The 17,260-nt window shown below is 44.5% G+C and overlaps 1 protein-coding gene across 1 annotated transcript; it reads left to right on the forward strand.

The window, feature by feature from the left end:
* The first annotated feature begins 1,251 nt into the window (after positions 1-1,251).
* Positions 1,252-15,378, forward strand: LOC145403755 (uncharacterized). The gene is made up of 8 exons (XM_080275433.1): positions 1,252-1,660; positions 7,098-7,213; positions 7,577-7,781; positions 8,393-8,611; positions 12,819-12,991; positions 13,379-13,525; positions 13,821-13,925; positions 15,130-15,378. Exons 1-8 carry the CDS (start codon positions 1,252-1,254, stop codon positions 15,376-15,378), a joined length of 1,623 nt encoding a protein of 540 aa, XP_080131559.1.
* The last annotated feature ends 1,882 nt before the right edge of the window (positions 15,379-17,260 follow it).

The following is a 17,260-nucleotide window of genomic DNA, read 5'->3' on the forward strand; positions in this document are numbered from 1 at the left end:
TGGGGTCGTCCCTTAGGTTCTCTAAATCCACGGTGGTCTGCGTCGTAGTGTGGCATGCGTTGTGGTGGCCCTTGTACAGTGGCGTAGCCACGGGGGAACCTGGGGTGGGGGTTCTCCTAGTCAACCCTAGGCCCCCCCACTGGTCTCTCCTGAATTTTTGCATTATTTAATATGTGTACACCGCACGTCAGTGGGCCCCTCCAGAATAAGAGCTGTCCCCTCTAAGATTCGAACCGTGATGTATAAGTCCTTTCCGACTCGATAGCTCTATTATCGGACCATAAGGCAAAAGTAACTATATGTGTCGTCAGCGTTGGAGTCCTGCCTTGCTTCCCCCACCTGGCACAAAAGATAACACAGCGTATATCAACAGGTAAATGCGGCAACACCTGAGCGACCATAATTTATAATACACGGGGACGCAACATGACACCGCCAGGGCAACACCACACACAATAAGCTACCATATACTGATCTGACCTGTGTGCTAAGAAGGAGAGGGGGTAGAAAGGAGGGATGAAAATGAAAGGGTCGTAGAGAGCTGAAGGGAAGAGGATCAAAGGTTTGACTGTACTGTAGGTTGAGAGAACAGAAAGAGAGAAGGGATGGATGAATGGAAGGAGAGAGGAGGGATGGCGATCAGAGAGGGAAAAGAAAGATGAAGAGGAGAGGAAGGGATGGAAATGGGAAAGATGTTGAAAGAATGAAGTAAAGGGAGAAGGAAGAAGGAAGGATGGAAATACTGCAGAAGGAAGGAAAGACAACAGACAGAATTCCATGAAGGAAGTTTGGCATCGCCCTCTCCTCGCTGACCATATCACCCGCCAAGCTATGTACTCCGTTGTGTCTGCTTCGAGGACGTCCTATTGGAATAAAAAAGAAAAAAAAAAATCGCCAACCTTTCCCTGCCTGTTGTGGTGATGCGAAGTATTAACTACATGAAAAATTTGTATGTGGGATGGATGGCAATATGAAGTGCAAACAGAAATGCTCGGGGATAAATGAGAAATGTTCGTCTACATAATTCTGGCAAGAAATTGTCGTCGAACTTATGCTTGTGGGAGTAGGGTCAGCGTGTGTCCTGCTGGATCGCCACACCAATGTCCGCACCGCCCGGCCACACCAAACACCACACCGGCACCCGGACAGTCAGTTGTGGCGGTGGCGCAGCTCGGTGCGGTCAGGTGGAGTAGCGGCGCTGTCATGGATCAAACTTGTCTTTTCTCACTTTTGGTGGTGCTGGCGGCCGGAATGGTGGATGCACTTACACAGAGTATGCAGGAGAGGGATGGTTATTCTTTTGACGAGTGGGATGCCCCTGACTCCCCAGTGAATGCCCGCACAGCAGCGTGGGCGGCGGCGGCATACGACGTACTGCAGACGGTGGCGTGTGAGCGGCAGCGGTGGACGACGGAGGCCTCATGTCGCGCTGCCCAGGCCGTGCCGCGGCACCTCACAAGGGTGTGGGCCACGCAGGCGGGTTCGGGACCGTACCTGGCATGGGTGCCTGATGGGCGTGTGTGGGCGGGTATGGACGGTGTGGAGGGCGTGGTGGTGCTGGACCTGCACCCACATGCCTCGTGGGCCCATTTGGTGCTGCTGCTGCTCGTGTACCCATCACACAGGCAGCATTGCTCAGGACCCGGCACACACTGGCTTGGTGAGTTTCTCTTCTAATAGTATGGTCACGCTTAGCTGATGGCCAATCGTTGACATAATGGACGATAAGTTTGACTAGTAACCAAGAAGGTTCATTCCGATCTCGTAACCAAATATTCGTGCATCCATGACTAATTATCCAAGCTGTGAGTGGGTATGTTCCGTCAGGTGAGAGCAAACCTACAATATACCGTCCTTGTTCTCCCTCACCCTTACACAGTCGCCGTATATGCTTCAGGCCCCTAAACCCCTTCAGTCCAGGAACATTTTTGATTTTTTCTTGCTACATCCAGAGGTTCTTCTTCAACTTAGCAAAGACTTCTCATACAGAACGGGTTAACGAAGGCTATACCTAACCCCTCCAATTCAGAAAGACTATCCTAAGGTCCCCATCATCTTTCTCTTCCATATTCCCCTCCTCCAGTCCTCAAAGCTCCCACCTCCCTTATTTTTTTCTCCCCCTTACTTTATTTTCATATATCCTTACTCTCTCCTCATCGCCCCTCTCCCTTTCCTACTCTCACGCTACCTATCACTTCCCCCTTACCCTCCCCCTTACTTCTTCCTTCCCTTACCATGTCCTCTTTACCCTCCCCTGTCATCCCTTACCCCTTCCTTCCCTCGCATATCCAAATAATATTCACCTTGCCCTCTCCCTCTCCTCTTTCCTCCTTCATCCTACCTTCATCATTTCGTCCTTACCCTCCCCCTGATTCCTTTCTTCCCTCATCCTTCCCTCATTTTACCCTCGTCACCTCACCCTTCCCCTTCTCCTCACCCCTTTCTTCCTTCATCCTACCTTCATCACCTCGTCCTTCCCTTCCCCCTCATCCATTCCTTCCCTTATCCTACCCTCATCACGTCCCCTAACGCTCCCTTTACTCTGCCCTTCCCCTTCCTCTCATCCTTTCCTTCCCTCATCCTACCCTCACCGCCTCCCCTAACTCTCCCTTTACTCTCCCCTTCCCCTCCCCCTCCTCCTCCCTCCACCTCACTGCCAGGAATCAGGGGGCGTCATGGGTCACTGATTTGAAGAGGAGTTCCTGGAGCTTCTACGCGACAGTCATTACCCCATCACTGCCTCTGTACTTAATTAACACACGCACCTCAGTTCCTTGTAATATTCTAATCTATCATCCGCTACGCACTCTTCTCCGTCACTGTTGTAGTATACCTAATCAACACACGCACCTCAATTCCTTGTAATATTCTGATCTATCCTTCGCTACGCACTCTTCTCCGTCACTGTCGTAGAATACGGGGTGATACATAAATAGCGCCCCTCTTACACTCCTTCGGCCAATTTCTCTTGTGTTTTCCGACCACTTAGCCAGCGTTTTCAGTCTGCGTGTGTGTGTGCGTGTGTGTGTGTGTGTGTGTGTGCTTTCTTCATTTCCTACTCCCACTGCTACACCCACACCCCTACTAGCAGACTGAGCGCTATTTACGGACCCTCTGTACATCAAACTGTTAGGTTATATCAGTGCCACCACGTGAAGGCACCCCTCTCCAAAACCGAGAACATTAACACATGTATCCATAATCCTCTCATACTCGGATAAACTATAGCTAATGACACTTTTTTTTATTTTATTTCTTTTAGCTGAGTTAGTCACAGAATTTCGTTGTTCGTATACAATCACAGTTCTTATGAATTTTCCTTGAAGAATATGAATAACTATCTAATCTAAATCTTTCCAATACTCTTATCTTATGCAAATCTAAGCAAGCGTAGGAGAATGTAATTTACTCGACACAAAACGGTCCTTTAACCATCGTAGCTCTATTTCCCACAATGGCATGCAGTGAGGACAACCACATCACGGCACTTTGATCTCAATGGGGACGTGAAAGGAGAAAGGAAACCGCTGATACAATCTCCATCCCTCCTTTGCTGTAGGAGGTATGAGACTGTTTGCAACACTAATGCTGGGCGGTGGGGTCTCTTAATTCCAACATTAGCACAACGAAGAAGGAACGCTGAGGCCTTTCCCTGTGGTTCCTTTTAGATGTCTGTCACGACGCGCAGGGAACACATGGGTAGAATTATTTCACCTCTGTCCCCGGGGTTATAATGTTCTGAAAACACTGCACACACACACACACACACACACACACACACACACACACACACACAAATCTACACTGAAGATGGTACACGGAAAACACTACGCAGAAAACACTACACAAAAATCACAATTGAGAAAGTATTACACAGAAAGGCCTCAACAGAAAACACTACACCAAAAACATTGGACAGGAAAAATTTCACAGATAACACTACAGCCACTGCACTGTACTGTAAGGCTGGCAGTTCAAATCTATATTACGAAACTCGAAGCTTTACTAACATTAACCGACATCTAACTCAGTCACTCTGTGAGACATTTCAAAAGTTTAAAGAAATCGTTTTTGGTACCTTTTTTTGAATGAGATAAATCGGCAAAAGCACTAAAGACATTTTTAAAAAATGTGAGTCGTGTTATTTTCAAATGATTTTCTGGAGCTTAGGAAATACCTCCCTCAGCGAAGTGGTTATAGAAACCTTTATATACCTAGTGAAATTCCTCAAGTCCCCCTAACTTTAATAATATCGTCTGAAGATAACAGGAATAAATTAGAAAATGTGCCCCCCTCCTGTCTCTCTCTCTCTCTCTCTCTCTCTCTCTCTCTCTGCCAGCCCAGTGAAAGAGGAGGTGAATAATAAGAGACGGAGCATAGAGAAGAGGAGGGAAGGGAGGGGGAGAGGGGGGGGAGGGAGATAAGTCTTTGATGTGCCGCTCATCAAACAGTGCCGACTTTTTCCTCTTCCCCTCCTTCCCACCATCCTTCCTCCCCCTCCCTCCATCTCTCTTCATCCTCCTTCCAGTCTCTCTCTTTCTTCGTCCCTCCTTCCTTCATCTCTCTCTTCCTTTCTTCATCTTTCCCTCTCCCTCCTTCTCTCTCATTATCCCTCCTTCTTTCCTCCCGCCCTCTTCTCTCAACCCTCCAGTTCACTTACTTCCTTGCCCCTCTCTCCTCTCTCTCCTCTCCTCTTTCCTTCCCTCTTTCCTCCATCTCTTTTTTCATCATTCCTTTCTCCCCCCCTCCTCTCTCTCGTAATTTTTCTTTCGTCTCTCTCTCTCTCTCTCTCTCTCTTATTTCCTTCTCTCTCTTCTTTCCTGTCTCCTCTTTCCTCCCTCTCCCTCCCCCTCTCTTCATCCGTCCTTCCTCCCTTTCTTTCCCTCCCAGCTCTCTTCCTTCCTTACCTCTCTCTCCCTTCTTTCTTCTCTCCCTTTCCTTTCTCTCCTTCCTTCCTTATTTTTCTCGTTTCTTTTCTATTTTCATTTTTTTTCCTTCTCTTTCCTCCATCATTTTCTTTTTCCTCCTTCCACTGTTCTCACCTTCTTTCCTCTAAATCTTTTTCATTTCCTCTCCTCCTTCATTCCTTAGAGAGAGAGAGAGAGAGAGAGAGAGAGAGAGAGAGAGAGACGAGGGGGAGTAATGGAGAATGAGACCAGTTAAGGAATGTCTTACGAAGGATTTTTTTCACTTAAGATAAAACTGGGCCACGTGGAAAATCCCAACACAGCTTGCCACACCCATCTTGCCTTAACCCTCTCAGGACGATTATTTTTTTTCTCTCTCTCTCTCTCTCTCTCTCTCTCTCTCTCTCTCTCTCTCTCTCTCTCAGACGCCCTTTTTTTGGAGACCTCCCTTGTGTCCTTCCATCCTCCCTTCCTCCATATTCCTCTCTCTCTGTCTTTGTTTTTTCCTCCACTTCATCATTTCTCTAGTTTCTTCCCTCTCTACCTTTCCTCCACTCTCCTTTCCTCCACTTTCCCTCTCTTCCTTGTTTCCCTCCACTCTTCCTACTTCCATCTTCCGTTTCTCCCTTCTTTTCCTCTACTTTCTTTTCCTACAGTTTCCTTCTCTCCCTAGTTTCCCTCCATGTCCCTCTCCCCCATTTTTCCCTCAGTCTCTTGTTTCCCCTCCCTTTCGTTTCTTAAATTTTACTTCCTCCCTCCAGTTTCCCTCCACTCTGCTTTCTTCCATAATCCTTCTCTCTCTCTCTTGGTTCCCTCCATTTCCTTTACCTACATTCCTCCTTCCTTATTTACTTTCCTCCTCCACCTCCCTTACCTACTTTCCTCCTCCACCTCCCTTACCTACCTTCATCTTCCCTCCACCTCCCTTACCTACCTTCCTCCTTCCTCCTCCCTTACTTTCCTCCTCCTACCTCCCTTACCTACTTTCTTCCTTCCTTATTTACTTTCCTCCCTCCACCTCCCTTACTTACCTTCCTCCTTCCTCCTCCCTTACCTACTTTCCTCCTACCTCCTCCTTCTCCCCGTGCCTGTGCCTGCTTCCGTAATTATCAAGGATCTTAAGTTCCTAGTATAGAGGGTGGTCCTTATATGACGCTCCTCTTCCGTTCCACTGGCCGATATTTTTTGCGCTGGGGGAACGGCTTGATCACCATTGTCCTGCGTCATTTATTCATATCCTACTCTCACTGTCTTCGCGCCCACACCGGCAGATTGAGCAGTTCCCACAAAACACAAGCCAGGGAGTTTCTAGTGTTGCGCAATTCACGAACCACCCCGTATTTTTCAGGATAAATGAGTATCCCTTCAAAATTTATTATCAGAAAGAATATTAATTTTTCGTATTTTTTCACTTTTATATTCGTTCTAGTTGGTATGTGAAGAATATAAAAAGCACAAAAATGTAAAAAAAAAAAAAAAAAAAAGTCTTATACGCAACTTTAAATATGGGAAAGATTTTGAATGTGGGAGTTGGCTGGGACGGAGTGTGGGTGGTGGGGTGGTGAGAGGATCACTATCTAGGGCACTGTTGAAGTCTCCTCTTTGTAATGGATCGCTTGCTCTGTATACACCACCACACCATAATATAATACTGCATACCACACCACAGTACACCATACCGCATACCACATCATACTACACCATACCACATACCACCTCCCTTACTTTCCTGCCTTAACCACCCTTACCCACCTTCCTCCCTCCATCTCCCTTACCGACTTTGCTCCTTCCTCCTCACTATGAAACGGGGTGTCGTTCTGAATGTTTACCTCATCCTTCACGTTAAATTATATCTGATTCCAACCCCTGTGTGACAAAACCCCAACACCAGACGATTTAATCCAGTCCACAGATATCTTTGCAGTCTATGGGTTCATTAAATCTTTTGCATCTCTTCCTTCTCTCTCAGCCCGCGTCAGTCGAGAGAAATCCTAGCATTCAAAGAGGTAATAAATCCCCTGCTTCCTTTTCTCCTCTCTCCGCCAGCGTCAGTCGAAAGAAATCCCAGCAAATAGACAGGTAAATATATGTCATGCCTATTTTTCTTCTCTCTCAGTCAGCGTCAGTCGAGAGAAATCCCAGCATTCAAAGAGGTAACTACATCTCCTGCTTCTTTTCCTCCTCTCTCAGCCAGCGGGGACTGCTTGAGGATCGGGGTGAAGGAGCGGTGTCGGAACCTGCTGGAGAATGGGGCCCTGGGAGGCGATGATGTGGCCAGGCGCTGCGAGACCAACATGCTGCCCCTTGTGATCAGGCAGAGAGACGACCCTGCCCTCCACACCAGGAACGCCACACCACCACAACACTCCACAGTCCCACACACCACACCGCATCATTCCACAGTCCCACACACCACACCTCATCACTCCACAGTCCCACACACCACACCGCGTCACTCCACAGTCCCACACACCACACCTCATCACTCCACAGTCCCACACACCACGCCACATCACTCCACAGTCCCACACACCGCACCACACCAAACTCCATTACTGAATACCACACAGGATTCAGTTCTCCTTGGCGAAGATTTAACGTCATCTAAAGAATATTTTTCGCCGCCTGAAGTGAATTCAATATCAAGTCTGGAAATCACAACTCCTCAGGAACACGGAATTACGGGATCCAAGACGCCAGTGTATGAGAAGGAAATATTAGGTGCCTCTCTGAACTCCACGCAAGCCACCATCACCACCAAAACGCGGCCTCACCTTCGTCAGCGCCTCCTGTGTCGTGACGCCCCGGGGTACCTGTCCTGCCCTGTCCTGCGGCCCCTGGAGGACACGACCCACCTGGTGTGCGACCCGCTAGGTAGGCCAGTCGTGGAGGGGTCGTCCTTTCGTGAGCTTGAGAGACTTTATTGCATTTCTTCCTTACTTATTTTTATAACTCATTTTGCCTATTTAGTTTGCAATTTTGCCTATTTATTTAGTCTTTTTTGCCTATTTATTTTTCTATTTGTTTAGCCTATTTTACATATTTTCTATATTCTGCCTGTTTTGTCTATTTATTTTCCTATTTTTGCCGATTTATTTTGCCTGTTTTGCCTCTACATATTAGACAGTTCGTTTTGCCTTCGCTGATTATTTAGTTTTGATTACTGAAAGCCTGCAGGAGGCTGGATAATTAATAATAATAATAATAATAATAATAATAATAATAATAATAATGACAACAGTAACAGCGATGACACTACTATTACCACTGCTATTGCTGCTGCTACTGTTACTACTAACAGCAACGACAGCAGAAATATTAACAACAACAACGACACTACTACAACAACTACTACTACTATTACTACTACTACTACTACTACTACTTCTAATGATAATAGTAAGAGCACTAATGACAATCCTAACATCGCTAGCAATACCAACAACGATATCACCCCAAACCTCACCCACACACCTCCCCTGCAGAGAAGAACCGTCAGTCGTGTAGGGAGCCGGTACAGACGCGTTGCAGGGTGTTGGAGGCGTGTGATCAGGGCGTGGTGGTGGTGGGGGCGTGGAGGAGGGAGGTCAGTCCACGCCACACCGCTGCCACAGTCCACGCAGCGTACCGTCTTCTTACACGCTACGGATTTCTTAAGTCAAACATCAAGATCTTCTACGCCAACGGTGCAAGGAGGGACGAGTGTGAGTATTAGGGAGCCGTGTGTGTATGTGTGTGTGTGTGTGTGTGTGTGTGTGTGTGTGTGTGTGTGTGTGTGTGTGTGTGTGCGTGTGTTATCATCTGGTGAGGATGGTCCTTATTGTAGATATTTGTTGTTTTGTGTAGGTGCAGCGTCAGTACAGGGTTGGTTCTCACAAGTGGTGGTTGTTGCGTCAATGTCAGTACAAAAATGGTTCATGTCTGAAAAAAATCTGTTGTTCGGAGAAGCAAATAAGTGGATACAGGAACTTTCTTTTTTGGGAGGAAGGGGGTGGGGGGGGGCGTGTAAGGACCTTGCCTCGTTCCCTTGACATTTGGCTGACTGACTCCCAAAATTGACACCTCATCCTTACCTGTCAGTCCGTCCACTAAATTTGGTTCAGATTTGATTATAAAAAAAAAAAAAAAAAAAAAAAAAAAGATGACCTTACTCTGTGACCTATTGGCCTACCCATGGCTTGTTCTTCAGTTAACAGAATATTTTCATTCTCGGCTAACCTTAAACCCTTCCACCAAGTTTGATCGAAATAGAATAAACCTTTTTAAGCCGGAGGGCAGAACCTTTGACCTTGCCTTGTTACCATTACCTCCGATCGCTTGTTCTCAGTTAAGACTCACTGCACCCTTCCTTATCCCTTAACCCTTCCACAAAGTTTGGCAAAAATCGGATAAATTTTATTTCTTTTACTTGACCTTTCACTTGACCAGTGGCCTATGACATTTTTCGGATAAAAAACTTTATTATCTGTTCCTTTGACAGGTTCAGTCTCTGTGCCAAATCTGGCGCAGTTCCATTAAAAAATGTTTCCCTAATCCTGCTCAGAGACAATCAGACAGACAAACTAGACCAAGAACATAATTCCCTCACTCTTTCACGCGCTGGTGCAGTGATGCAAGAGAACATCGGGGTGTACTTGAAACTTTAAATACCTTGAAACAGGGGCTATGGAGTTTCTTCCCAACGAAAATGCTATACGGCTCACAGAGATGATACTGAAACTATGATCTTTTCGTAAATAATTTCGTCCCGTTTTTAAGGGGGAAAAAAACAAGTTGGTGATGATGGTGAAAATAATGATGATAATGATGACGATGATGATGATGAATACAAGTTACAGCCTGAGTGATATAAAACAGAAAACAAAGCCAGATGGCCCAGTCCCACTCCTCCCCAGTGGTTCCCACCACTTCCACGAAGGCATGATATGGACGTCTTCCTCTTATTCGGCGTGCTAGTAATCTCGGCTCCTTGTACACACGGGCGACAAAAGTGAGCGACATTCCTGCGGTTTTTCTGAGAGGTCTCGGTTAGTGTGTGTCCCCGGGGATTTAATTCATCGTCTTTTTTTCTTCTCGGTATTGATTGTGGTGTTGATATTGGGAGGATGATGCCCAGGAACTACGTTAAACATGGTGTGGGCAAGTTGGACTGCATTCTCTTCTCATTGGCATAGGTAGCTTTGTAACATCTCTGCGTAGGAAATTTATTTTCTATGTACTTTAACTTGGCCGAAATTTTCATCTTTTTTGAAACTTATTTCACGTAGTCCAGTGGCAGAAAAAGACAATGCTGTGGCTTTGCAACCTTACGGTAGCACTTCGTCGTGACTGGGATCATATTCTAATGTTAATTTATTCCTATAACAGAGCATTCAAGATGGAAGGATGGCAATTATAGCGCAAGGTAAAGTGAACAGTGTATAGTAGCATCATAAGTTCCATAATTTGTTAAGTATGTACGATAAGTTGAAACTGAGAGAAGTAACAAGTCTAAATCCTTGGCAAAATACTGTATAAATATCTCACCATTGGCCATAAATAATCAAGATTCTCGATATTTTTCTCCACTGGCTGTAACTGATCTAGCCTCTCGATATTCCGCCATTACCAGTATTACTCCACACAAAAGCGTCGAGTCATGGATGTCAAATAAGTGACGCTTCAATGGATAAGCAATTTCAGGCGGATTTTATGATATTCGTGTGAATGTGGGGGGAGGAGTGAGTGTTGATTTGTGTGTGTGTGTGTGTGTGTGTGTGTGTATGTGATAGAGGCAGCCAAACCAAGACTGGACGTACGGGGTGTTAAAGTGTGACGTACAGGGCTGTAATTTCCAGTGGTCCTACCAAATATGCTGGTTTTATATTCAGCAAAAAAAATATAAATCGTCCATTTTCTCTTCTTTATATTTCTAAGCACTGGGGAGGAGAGAGAGAGAGAGAGAGAGAGAGAGAGAGAGAGAGAGAGAGAGAGAGAACAGAAACAGAGATGCCGTGATGAAGGGGTGTGATGTGGGTGTGTGTTGAGTGAGGTAATGAGAGGGTGGGGGTCATCTGGTAACCCCCCTCCGCCCACCCCTGCCCATGCCCCTCCCACCCAGGCCTGTAGTGTCGGTGGCGGCGGCCTCTGAAGGTGGTAATGAGAAAATTAGCTCCTGACATTATTAATAGTATTTTTTTTTTACTCGTAAGTCCGCGGTGAAGACGCAAGGTCGCGACGGGTGACCTTCCTAATCTGATTTATAAGGTTCTTTGTGTATATATTTTTCTTCACTTATACCGACACGAAACGCTTATCAGAGTGAAAAATAGAACGACAAGAGCGAAGAAAAAAATTTGCATCAATACTTAACTGTTTTATAGACCTGCTTCTTCTGTACATTGGGTAGGAAATTTAACAACTCTATCTCCTGGTGTTTGTTTACATCGCCCTCTCATGGTCTCAGCTTACGCGTTTCAATCCAGCTTATCCGCCTGAAAATGAATCGTGGGAGCCTTAAGTGACCCATTTGCGTTTTACTTTATTTTTATGCTTTTATTATTTGATAGACAATATAATATACACGGTGACGTTGAGGCACTGTAGTGTAGTGTGACGTTAAGACAATATTGTATACAGTGTGACGTTGAGGCAATGTAATATGCAAGGTGACGTTGAGGCAATATAATATGCAGTGTGACGCTGATATTGACAAGTTACTGTACACAAAATACTGAACATATCAGCTGGTAAGCATGTCAGCCTCCACGAAAACACTTTTTTTTATTATTATTTTTCATTCTACGTTCTTATTCGTATCTGTATGTAATTTCTAAGGCACATTACTATAGATTTCGCTCCTTCTATTAATTTTCAGCCTATTGACCGAGGAGATACGTCAATGATGGAGTTTAGGCCATTATGTGTGTTCCCTGTGGCGGCTAACTTGCTTTTAAATTTCTTGCATCACAATGTTATCTTTTCTTTTTCTTTCATCCTCTCTTTCTTTCTCTCTTTTTTTCTTCTTCTTTCTGATAAGTAGCGTAACTATCTTCAGGAGGTGGTTCATTTCAGCGCAGTTCCGACAAAATAATCTCATGGACATAGTGAAGTCGCTCCTACAGCCGGGCAGGATTCTCAAACATATTTAAATTCAGTTACCTGTCCCCAGAATTTGCCATGTCTCCGTCCTTCCTGCATATCAAATTCACAGTTACGAGAGGGAGTTGAGTGTTAATTTCTCTGTGAATCTGCAGGGCGAAATATAATGCTGTTTTAGAACGCATCCCTGACTTAACCTGCGTCGAACCAAATGCTTGCTGGTGCATGCGGGAGTTTTGCGTCACCATAACCCTTAGAACTTGCCTCACTGGACGCGGCCGGGTGCGGACGAGAACTTCTGTGGGTTACATTGACGCAGAACTCCCGGCCGCCCCAGCAAGCATCTGGTCTGGACGCTGATTTATAATGATAACTGCATGTAATCCGTCGTCACGTTCTCTCTGACTACTACTAATAATTATGATATTGATAACAACAACATCAACAACAACAACAACAACAACAACAACAACAACAACAACAACAACAACAATAATAATAATAATGATGATGATGATAATAAAATTTATTTGTTATTATTATTATTTTTACTTATTTATTCATTTATAATAATAATAATGATAATAATAATAATAATAATAATAATAATTATTATTATTATATTACCACCAACATCACTACTACTACTACCAACACCACCTCCACTACTACTAGTATTATTACTACTACTATAACTACTACTACTACTACTACTATTATACTACTACTACTACTACTACCACCACCACCACCACCATTATCACCACCACCACAGCTACTACTACTACCACTACGAGCATCACCTCCCTGACTATCCTGTACCGTTAGCAGATCCAGCAGAAGGGCAGGGCGTGTACCCCTCCTCCATGAAACTCGCCCTACGGTACCATCTACGCACCGTCTGTTCCGCGCCCATCTGCACCGACTCCCTGCTCCTGTACCTGGCCGGACCCGCTCTGCCCGACGGTACAATCCTCCTCTGGGACCACGACGGCGATGGTAGGGTACGTAGAGCCGCTGTCAAAAATTCTGTAGCTTTTTCTTGTCATTCATTATTGCACACTTCTTTCTGTCAACGTCACGTCTTACCCGTCACGCCGGCACCATTCATACTGTTACTTCACTTGAGTCATTCGTTATAACACACACTGTCACATTACTCTTCACGTCACACCTCCTCCGTCACGTCACTAATCCAACCTGTCACGTCACTTCATTTGTTTCACTCGTCATGACACATTACTCTTCACGTCACACAGTTTCCCTCCGTCACGTCACAAATCCTATCCGTTACGTTGTTTCATATGTCTCACTGGTCGTCACACTCCCTCACATCACTCTCCACGTCACACTTCCCTCCGTCACGTCACTAATCCCGTCCGTCACTTCAGGCTGCGGCGGGTGAGATATACACGCCCCGGGAGCTGGCGAGTGACCTGTCTGGGTGCACGGCCCGTCAGGTTACACTCCTAGTCGATACTTCATACTCAGGCCAGCTCATCCGGGTGTTTAACTCAACCAAGCACGCTAACGTACAGGTAATATTTCTCTTAAGATCTTCGTAAGGTATCGCAAAATGCCTCGTAAGACAGTAATGAAGTTCCTAAGTTGCATAGATATAATCAATAGTTATTCTTAAACTAAAATAAACTCCTTGTAATATATTAATAAATTATCATAAAATCCCTTGTAAGATATTCATGCCATAGCTGGGGTTTACAGTATTTCTCATAAGGTATTCGTAAAATATCAGATATTCCTCGTAAGATAAGAATCATCATGTGGTTTCAATGCCGTAACGCGGTATACACCACTGTATCCACGCACCCACAGGTGTACACTGCAGGAGGGTCTGACGAATATTCCTGGGGGCGAGAATTCTCCGGCCACTGGCTCCACTACCCTCACGCCCACACCTGCACTGCTGCCGTCCACCAGGTAACGCACAGCTCACTACACTCACCTAATTCTCTTGCACAAATTACCTCCACCTGAGATACCTAAAAGCGCTCTATCATATTAGAGGAAGGAAACTTTATCCGAGTAAATTCACGGATTGTACAGCAACCTGACCACGACTTCAGCATTCATAATTATGCCACTACACACACTGTGGTATAATAATTACCTACGTATCTCCTTCAGCAAATTAGCTTTGTCAAAGCTACTGAATTTGTTTTATGTTTCTTGAAACATTGGTATCGCATTTTTAAGACGAAAGAATGTTAGGAGAGAAACACGCTCATACATATGATCAGTGAGCAACACAAACTTAAGTTAGGGATCGTTCAGTGCATAAAAGCAGTGTAAGCACACACACACACACACACACACACACACACACACACACACACACACACACACACACACACACACACACACACTGCTGTCATTATGTACAGCTAAAAATGTGTCTTGTACTACTCACTGCAGAATCAGCGTCCTGTAATGTTTCCGATGAAGGCTATACGGTGCTTGGGGGCGGAGTTTTTTGTGGGTGGCTCCTTGATCACTTCAGGCCATAAATCAGAGAAAAAGGAAGTCCTAGGTATAATCACCTTTTGCATCTTATAAACAAACCATAAAGCTGCTTGTACCACTAAATATGAGTAATTATATTATTTTTACACAGCAACAAAAGGACCATATTTCCAGACCCTAACACGCCCCATTGTTGCATTTTACATGTAGGATTATGTGGGTAGTTCTTCCTGTCCCCAGGAATCAACACGTGTGAGTACAAGAAAATAGTGACAAAAGGTTACACGTCTGTCCATGAATGAAAATGTCAGGAATAATTTATCAAAAGAAAACTAATCTGATCCTTAGGGTGTATTCATGGAGTTAATAAAAGTACAGAGAGGCAGAGTACATGATACAGAAAGAGGTCCAGATACTATCATGAATAGCGATATGGACAATGTTTGCTTAGAATTCAGCTGCATCCATTGGGGGTATGTCAGTCATTTTCTTTCCCGATACATTATATTAAAGAGAATCATCTATGGCCAGAGAAACATATCAAGCCTCTCTCATCTTAGCCAACAGAGGTGAAATATAAGACCAATTTTGTGCTTGGCTATGATACTGAAGACATATCTCGCAACATAAGCATTACATACGTGTCTATGTTAAATTTCAGGAGTACGTCAACACCAACAATCAATCCACACCCATGCACTTTGATGGCTCTGATGGCAGGATCCAGAGTACGATATTCGGTGCTCCCTGCAATGTGACGCCACCGTACACCCACCGTGAACTGCATCGCCGCTACCTGGGCTGCCAAAACACTCCCGCCGCACTCTGGCTCCGCGCCCACATTCACCCCTTCACACGCCCAGACCCCGCACTCATAACGAACGACCAACAGCTTCCTTTCCATAGCTAACCGACGGATTTTAGTTCATAGAAATCAGTAAAATTGTTAACTTCATTTTTACTCATATACCAACGTTCCATTCTTCATTAGATCAAGTATTGTCGTTCCTTTCCCGCGTCTCATTCACATTCCATTTAATTCAACACTTGAATCCTACTCCTTATCTAAATTGTGCTTCCGTCATTAACAACTCACATTCTCATTCAGTCTCAGTTTTGACCACAAAATACTACGTCAAAATCATTGGCATACCCAAAGAAGGCAAGTGTCCTTCCTCACGTGAGTCTAAGTCAGATTCGAGCGGTGCTGCCGCACAGGGTGCAAACTTTCAGGGTGCATAAAATCATAGGCTACCGTCAAAGAATTTCTATACAGCATTTTGCTCTGAGTGTTTTTATTTTTTTATTTATTTTATTTTTTTTATAGACAATTACTTTTAAAAGATATCCTCTTTACTGTAGGGTTATGGAGGCATTTCTGTGGTACTATAACAATCCGTCATCAGGTTATTCATGATTTTGCATAAACAGTCGTTCCTCACACAACAGTGTCTGGTGCAATGACTTCATAATAAAAATGTTGCAGACGACAAAGGCTATGGTAACTTTGTGACGTTGGCTAATTCGAAAGTGGCAGTCTAGTATTTCAAGTACTTGCAACCACAGTCTAAGTATGGTAAATATACTAAGTATATATGCTAAGCATATTACTTGGACTGTGCTTGCGACAACTCGTGAAGATGATAAAACCAAGGCGCATTCATGTTTAGCTAAAATGATAAAAAGTAATACAAGGCTTTGTTATGTTTTTAAAACTCATAATTATACTGTGCATTGTAGTAAAATGCTATGAACATCTTGTTTTATATCCTATGATGTAATATGTTTTCCTTGTTTGATCAACGAATGCTCATCAGTGTTTACGCGTTGCCTTGTGAGTGTGGGTGTAGTTTGGTGCTGTGCTATATTTAATCCTTGACGATGGCATTACAGAAGTACTGTAACTGTTATTAGAATATGAACACACATGGAATGATTGAGTAATGACAATATTCTCAGACTAAACATTCTGTATTAGTTTAAATGCCGTGTGAGTGTATGCGTCCTGCGATTCAATCCTGCCACAACCACCTGATGGAAGTGAACTTTGATCTTGATAAACTGTAGCAGCCCTTCAAAACTGATCTTAATCCCGTTATCACAAGCATTAACCAGTCCAAGTTGCTCTATACGGTTGTCTAAAGTGCTTTGTGTAACTAAAATTATACGGCCTTCACGAAAAAGAAGAGCATGCAGCGAACGAGGATGCATATGACGACGGAGCCAGACAGCAGAGGTAAATGTTTCAATAGTTGGTGAATGTTGACTCCTGTATCTCCACCTCGGACTTTTGTGTGATCTGTTTTTACATATTTTGGTCAGTTTATGTTTTCGGATACCTCTTCACCACTGAATCCACCCCGGACTATATGTTCATCATTCATTCATTCATTGCCAGACGCCATGTATCCCACACGGGGTGGCCAACGGCTTAGAGTTAATTGTTTTACAGGGAGGGGCACTAATCCTCCACCAACCCCACTTGACACGTAGGGATGCCAACAGCATCTGGTGTTCCCAGGCGGTCACCCATCCAAGTACTAACCAGACCCAACGTATTATCTGTTTATGCCTGTTTGATCAGTTTGTGTTTTCGGACACTTGTCCACCACTGAAACGTTACAGGCACTGATGACGACTTCCAAAGTGTAGCATCCAGGAAAGTCGCAGGCACTGACGACTGCCAAAATAGGGTTCCATTCAGGGAATTAATGAAACGGTCAAGCTTAGTTCACCTTCGTACCAATCGTCCATACAACCACAGAAAACGCTGTAGTAGAAGGGTAACAAAT

Source organism: Coenobita brevimanus, chromosome 61 (assembly GCF_032717465.1).
Source record: "Coenobita brevimanus isolate Jiangsu-jjx chromosome 61, ASM3271746v2, whole genome shotgun sequence".
Classification (NCBI taxonomy): Eukaryota; Metazoa; Arthropoda; class Malacostraca; order Decapoda; family Coenobitidae; genus Coenobita; species Coenobita brevimanus.

Excerpts from the sequence above, each read along its gene's own strand:
- LOC145403755 (XM_080275433.1), top strand. The coding sequence starts at position 1,252 with ATGGTGGATGCACTTACACAGAGTATGCAGGAGAGGGATGGTTATTCT. Across the intron at positions 1,661-7,097 it reads ACCCGGCACACACTGGCTTG|CCAGCGGGGACTGCTTGAGG; the intron begins GTGAGTTTCTCT and ends CTCCTCTCTCAG. Across the intron at positions 13,526-13,820 it reads CCAAGCACGCTAACGTACAG|GTGTACACTGCAGGAGGGTC; the intron begins GTAATATTTCTC and ends ACGCACCCACAG.